Source organism: Adiantum capillus-veneris, chromosome 6, assembly GCF_014529385.1.
Source record: "Adiantum capillus-veneris isolate H3 chromosome 6, ASM1452938v2, whole genome shotgun sequence".
Lineage (NCBI taxonomy): Eukaryota > Viridiplantae > Streptophyta > Polypodiopsida > Polypodiales > Pteridaceae > Adiantum > Adiantum capillus-veneris.
This window is the reverse complement of record NC_140936.1, coordinates 115,421,918-115,429,448: the sequence shown is the minus strand read 5'-3', so window position 1 is coordinate 115,429,448 and position 7,531 is coordinate 115,421,918. Positions and strand designations below refer to the sequence as shown.

The 7,531-nt window shown below is 42.6% G+C and overlaps 1 protein-coding gene across 1 annotated transcript; it reads left to right on the top strand.

Moving 5' to 3' along the window:
• Nucleotides 1-1,615: 1,615 nt before the first annotated feature.
• LOC147456119 (acyltransferase GLAUCE-like) lies at nt 1,616-4,118 on the top strand. Its single transcript, XM_086514677.1, has 2 exons — nt 1,616-2,613; nt 3,094-4,118. Exons 1-2 carry the CDS (start codon nt 1,963-1,965, stop codon nt 4,015-4,017), a joined length of 1,575 nt encoding a protein of 524 aa, XP_086370803.1. The 5' UTR covers nt 1,616-1,962; the 3' UTR covers nt 4,018-4,118.
• Nucleotides 4,119-7,531: the final 3,413 nt, after the last annotated feature.

Genomic DNA, 7,531 nt, shown 5'->3' with positions numbered 1-7,531 from the left:
AAAAATATCAAACACATATATAAGTAGCTACCACGGATTATTGCATGCACCCTACTCATTTTTTTCTTAGGCTAGAGTACAACTTTTAATGAAACATTGACTGTTGTTTTGCGTAGGTTCTTTTCATGAGTGTAGTTACTATTTAGGTTATGATAAAAAATGAGGGATTATAATTTCTAAGAGTACTTTGTATAACATTTTATAAGTTTGCAAAAGCATTTCTTGAGATGTGTTCTAGACTTCATGTACCATTTTATTTAAATTCGCAAAAAAAGGCCACTAAAGTGTCCTTTTTGGTACCAAACTAGTGTTAGTTCATATCTAAGGTGGGGGAAAATCTACCCCACGAGAACACACCCTCTACCATTGCTTGCATGCCCGTGAAACTTATTGATAGATCATGTCTCTTGGTTGCAACCTAATCACTCATCTAAAAAATATGTAACATGAGACTCTTAGGTTTTAATGCTTAGCTTTATTAGCTAAAAATAATCCTTATGCTTTCTTGGCCACTTGCTAGCCTATACAGGTGAAGGTCCACCAAGTTGGTGCTTCCCATGCCAATCACACTTGATCCTTGCTGCTGGCACTTGTTCCCATTTGTCTTGTAACCTGGTGCAGATCCTTATCCTTGACCATCTCGTTTTCTTCCTTTAGCCTTGTCTCTTCTAGATTTGATGTACCAACCATGGAAGCATTGTGTCTTACCCAATTGCATGTGACTTTGAGCCATGCACTCCTGCTATGCCCACTCCATTGATGTGTCAAGTTGGTGATCTAGGACACCCTGTCACTTCATGGTACCTTGTTAATTCATGCATGTATTTAACTAGATGAAAAAAAGGGAAAGGATCATGGGAGGGGAATTATTGTACATTAGTAGGGACCCCAAGATGGTAGAGGTTGTAGAAGGGCAAACCACTGAATGCTTACAATGTTCTATTCATGAATTGTTCTTGACACACATATACTTATAACTTACACATGCCTCCATGCAACATCGTTGTTTCTTATGTTGTGCACATTGGGAATTTGGCGTGTTTGGGAGCACCAAATCAATAGGGCCCTCCACGCCTCTGCCCATAGAGGAAGAGATTACTAACCAGTCATATCGTACAAAAGGCTATGTGTTTAAATTTTATTGACGTTATGCTTTGTTTGAGAGAGTGCCGAGTCGTAATCCCGAGTCCTGACGCTCAGATCATTTACAAGGCAAGTCTGCATCAACCAGCTGCCAGTCGGTCGCCATAAAGAGGTTTCATGCAACGTCTCGAGCTTGCATATAAGAAGAACCAACTCATGAAGAAGTGCGCACACACAGTACACATCTCTCTCTCTCTCTCTCTCTCTCTCTCTCTCTCTGTGTGTGTGTGTGTGTGTGTGTGGAGGCAGCTAAAACCAAGCTTGTACCGCAATCCGACCTTTTAGTCTTACCAAAGTCCCTCTCTCTCTCTCTCTCTCTCTCTCTCTCTCTCTCTCTCTCTCTATAAAACACAGACACACACACACACACACATACACATGCACACACACACACAATTACTTGGAAAGTCGCTCTCAGTTGCTAAAACCCAAGCTTGTACCGCCGGGCTAGTCTGCATCCGACCTTTTAGCCTTACCTCTCTCTCTCTCTCTCTCTCTCTCTCTCTCTCTCAAACACACACACACACACACACATACACTTGCACACACACACACAATTACTTGGAGAGTTGCTCTCAGTTTTTCTACACGTGATATACCAGCTCGCTGCTCAACTCGTACAACGCTATGAGATACACCATCCTTGACGTCCGAAGCCAGTCCAAAAGGCCATGTGTTTAAACTTTTTTGGCGTTATGGTTTGTTTGAGAGATTGCCGAGTCACAATCCCGAGTCCTGACCCTCAGATCATTTACAAGGCAAGTCTGCATCAACCAGCTGCCATTTGGTAGCAGACACCTGCCATATGATCGCAGCGCCATGTGCTCAGAAAGAGGTTTCCTGCAACGTCTCGAGCTTGCATATAAGAAGAACCAACTCATGAAGAAGCGCACACACACAGTACACATCTCTCTCTCTCTCTCTCTCTCTCTCTCTCTCTCCCCACAGACAAAGATGGGTTCCTTCAACACACCTCCATGTTCGCTCACAACAAAACTGATGAGGCTGGAGGCCACGATAATGGTGAAGCCCCCTCAACCCTCGCCCTCCACCGCGGTGCTCGAGCTCTCCAATCTTGACCATATGCTCAACTTCTACTGTAGTGTCATCCTCTTCTACTCTACATCTATCAAACCCCATACACATGGTAACAACAAAGTTATTCCCTTCAATGACACCCATTATATCCACCCTCGTGTTCACACCAAGGACGTGGTCCTTATGGTCAAGTGTGCCCTGCAAGAATTGCTCACCCACTACCCCGCGGCCGCCGGTCGACTCAGTTTGAATACCTCACAAAACCGACTTGAAGTGGAGTGCAATGACCAGGGTGTCCAATTTGTTTCTGGCCATGCCGACATCCCGCTTTCAGACTTGGGCGATGTGTCGCTCCCCCATCCCTCCATCGACCTTTTGATTCCTAACATTGTCTCTCGTGAAGAAGAGAGGCCTCCAATTGTCGCTTTGCAAGTAAGTAGCCATTCGTCCATATTGTTCTCAATAAGGCTTTGAGGAGTGTTCTCAATCTTTAGCTAAATAAAAACATGTAAATAGCATTGTTCTATTCACTATTAAGTAATAGTGCACCCTTACTCTTACAAACAAGTAACTTGATGAAATTTTGAGAAGCCGGCCTCCTAGTCACAAAGAGAGTTACAAACGTAGAAACAAGCAAGAAAGTAGTAGTAGAGAATCCTTGAAAACAAAATAAGCAGAAAAAACACACACACACACACACCTTCTCTTCTTTGTCTCACTTCTCTAGCCTAAGCTCTATTCCTAGCAAGTTAGAGGCATCATTTAGCATCACAATCAAATACATAATGTGTCTTGAATATCTTCCCATGCCCAGCTTGAAGTGTACATTTCATGTCACTAGAGCATCCTTATTCCATCCTTCTTCCCAATATTGCTCACAAGTTATGGTTTGTTTTGATTCTTGTCACCCAGGTTACAATGTTTAATTGTGGTGGCTTTGCTCTTGCCCTCACGAACAACCATGTGTACCTAGATGGCCACTCTGCAGCTATTTTCTTGCATAATCTTGCCTCCATTGCAAGAGGAAATGGAATATCTATTGCTCCAGATACTATAAGTAGAAGAGAACGAATGAAACCGCAATCCCCACCCATCCCAACCTTTGATCACCCTCTCGTAATGAAAAAGAAGGATGCTGCTACCTATGTTGACATGAAACTCTTACCCGTTGAGCGTTGTGGGACTGCCACAAGGATATCCTTTTCTGCAAATGCTTTAATGAAATTACGAAGTGATGTACTCATTGGTCATACTTACTTCAAAGATTGCTCCAGGTATCAAGCTCTCATTGCATTACTCTGGAAGGGAAGAGCTCGAAGCCTTCTACAAACTCAAGAGATCCCCAATTGTATTGAGCTACCCATAAGAATTCCTATAAACCTTAGAGGAAGAATAATGCCTTCACTCACTCAAGGCTATGTTGGAAACGGCATAATCTGCATAATTGTTAGTGCCTCTCTTCAAGAATTGTGTGAGTCCCCATTATATCTCATTGTGCTCAAGATTCAAGGAGCACTTTTGGATGCCACTCCAGAGTTTGTGCAATCAATATTGGATCATCTAGAGTGTGGAGAGGGACCACTTGAATCTTGGCCTGACCCATCTTTCTTTGGGATGAGCTCCCTTGTTAACTTGCCTTTCTATGACACAGATTTTGGATGGGGCTCTCCTATCTATTATCAACTTCCAAGTAGGAAAATGAACAATCGTTTGTACATACTTGATGGGGGTGCACAAGCTCATCAATCTTGGAATGCGATGGTGGTCCTGGAATCAAACATGGAACATCAGATCTTCTTGGAGACACTGGCAAACTATGTCAACTTCTCCACCTAAGCTTTCAAATCTTCTTTTGTCAATTTGTTGATAATCAATAATAGTTTTGGAAACTGTTTAAGAATTTTATTTTTGGATCATGTGAATGAGAACAATATATGGGGTATTTGTAGAAGAATGTAGAAGTAGAGGGGTGAGTATAACTATGTGAGTTAAATAACAATACAACCATGTAGGCACCTTTGCCACCATGTTGCCACATGTGACATGACTTGCTCACACCTTCATCCAAAAACACCAATACAAAATTAAATCTTGTTTACACTACAAGTGCCAAAAGACTTTAACAAACATTCTACCAAAACTAACACAGAATGGCACTTTCGCACTTGCCATTACTAAAGTGTATACAGTATTACAATTGCAGTGAGCATTGTTGTGAGAGAGCTTCTATATGCTTTGTAATTTGCATCAGCATCATATTGGTATGTAAGATCTTGCAAATATTGAAAAGATGACAGACAAGAAATGATAGACTATAGATTTCGGATTGTTGTTGCTTACCACCACAAGCTGAAAAAGAAAACCAAAGAGGCATGCCAAAGCTGGGACTACCATAGAAATAAAACAATAAGCAATCAATGAAAACTCATCCTCGAACAAAATAACATATGTTCACGATAGTAACTACATGATCATAGGTATAGTGCAACCCGCCTACCGGTGGATCTCGCTCCCTCTTATTACTGGTACATGTGTGTGTGTGTGTGTGTGTGTACATCTCCCCATCCCACACACACACACACGCAATGGATGCTTGTTTACCCATGCTCAAACGCTTGTTTGTTCCACTCCATCTTCGACACGCACATGCGAGAGAAGAGAAGAGAAGAAGAAGAAGAAGAGCGAGACAGAGAGAGAGCGGGGGGGAGGGGGGACCTAAATTCAAATTTCAAACTCCAGACATGGAGAAAGACATCACACTGGCTCGAGCCTTGCAACTAGCATGCCGTTTTAGGGTAGTTTGACATAAAAGAGAGAGTGATGAGTTGACGATGCCGCGCTTTCAAATTAAAGTTGACCACGTCTGACAATAGCCACCCCCCACATTGCACTTTTTTGCATCTCTCTCTCTCTCTCTCTCTCTCTCTCTCTCTCTCTCTCTCTCTCTCCCTCCTCCCAAGCTCAAATGGCAATCTTATACAATTTTGCGAGCTCACTCATGAGTACACATATCTCTCTCAGTTCTTCATTATCGCTTTCGAATGCCTCTATGTATGTATCTCTCTCTCTCTCTCTCTCTCTCTCTCTCTCTCTCACACACACACACACACACACACACACACACACATACACACACACACACACACACACACACACACATTACAAGCCACACACTTCTTTGGCATTCATCCACCCACACTCAATCAATCCATACTCAAACCGACCCCCACATATGTCATTACCCTTCAAACACTTAAAAGCCACACTGATATTTGGTACATGCAAAATGTAGGACACATGCACACAACCATAGACGTATCCTGCAACCAATGCACTCCTTGAGACAACATTGCATCTTGAGAGACACACTCACTTCAAATCCACCGAAAACATCCGAGAGCATATGCGATTGCATTTGGAGAGACGCCGTCGCTTTGCATCTTCCAAAAATAGCCTTGGCCAAGCGTATGGAGAGACACCCGCATCGAACATAGCCCATAACTTCAAGATGCAATATATGTGATTGCATCTAGAGAGATAACCTCACGTTACAACTACTGAAAATAGCCCAGAGCTTGACGATGCAAGCATATGTGGTTGTATCTAGAGAGACGCCCTCACTTCGTATCTACCAAAAATAGCCTAGACTTTCTTAACCCTAATCTTGCTGGGCATATCCAGCAATCAAGGCACTGCGAGGGCACTCCATGAGGCAGCATGCATTTAAGGAGACACCTTTGCTTGCATTAGCTCAAAACAGATTGTATGTGATTGCAGTTGGAGAGATACCCTCACTTGGCATCCATTGAAAAACTCCCAAAGCTCCTTGGCCCTAACAAAGTTTTGCATATCTTGCAATCACTGCATTCCAACAAATGACATCCTAGACTCAGAGCTCCTCAAGCACTTTTTGTGCTTTATGAATTCTTTTGGCCAGATCAGCATCTTGTGTAATGCCACATGCCTCAAGGTGCAAGTGTACATCATTGCAGTTGGAGAGATTCCCTCTCTTTGCATTTGCTCAGAAAATACCTCTCTCTTCCTAACCTGACCCTATTGAATGCTACAGCTGGAAGCCTAGCTGCCCTGCAAAATACTCGAAATAGCACATAACAAGACATAAACAAATAGATCTACATACCTGCCGACTCGCAAAAATCCATAGTTGAGCACAACACAAACAGAGAGAGACACAGAGCGGGAGAGAGCAAGAGAGCACATGCACGCGCACCTCCTAGAGTAGAGTGCTACGCCTAGCACGACGAGAGAGAAGAGAAGAATACATGCGCATAGTACCATCTTTCTTTTTTACCAATAGAATTGGTGATGCCCAAGGCGAAGTGCTAGGTCTAATGAAACCACGAGCGAGGTAGTTAGCCAACTGACTGTCAACCTCCTTTGCTTATTTAGCAATACGTTAAGGTGGTTTACTCATTGGTTTAGTGCATGACAAGACATCTATGCCATGATGCACATCACGTGTAGGGGGTAAACCCGGTGTTAAATCACTTGATAACACATCACTATACTCCGTGAGTAAGTGAGTCAGCTTTTGCCGTGCAAAAGGAGAAAGTAAACTAGAGTTATGGTGGGATGGAGAATCTTGTAATTCTTGCAATGTTTGTTTTACAACAGTTACACATTGCTCTATAGAATTAAAATTGAGAGCACTTTGCTCCTTGGATTCATTAACACTTTGTTTATCAGTAGAATTCATTGCACTTTGCATACCATTACTAGAATTCACCGCAGTTTTCTCTTGAGAATTCACAAGACTTGGAGACAAGCAGTAACACTGTCATAATAATCAATATCTAATTCTCCTAAATGATTTTATCATATTAAACTGATCATTTAATGTGGGGAAGTGCCAGGGGAGAAAAAGCTAGAATATTGGTTAAGCTAGCAGACCGGCCACAGTAGGATCCAAAGGAGGGAAAATAGGGATCCAAAGGGGGGGCCATCTACAAAAGAGCCATGTGCAACAATGGGCTAAAAAGACCCTAAGGTTCAGCCGATTAAGACTTCCAAAATGCTAAGGCTCCAAAATTCAAAGGTTGTGTCCAAAGGTCAAACTTAGGGGAAATTGGATGCTTTGTGTGTGACTAAAAAGTCTTTGCAATCCCTACATGGGAGGGGGCGAGCCCTAAAGGTAGGGGATGAGAGAGAAATCCACACACACACAGAGGCTCCCTTTACACAAAGGGAATGAGGGACACATGTCAGCTCCCTAGGCCAGATGCCCACAAGGTGTGCCCAATTTCTATTGAATGACCCTTGAAGTGGACCAATGAGAATTAAGCTAGAGTAAATCTAGTTTAATTAATTTAAAAACATTTAATAAAAGAAA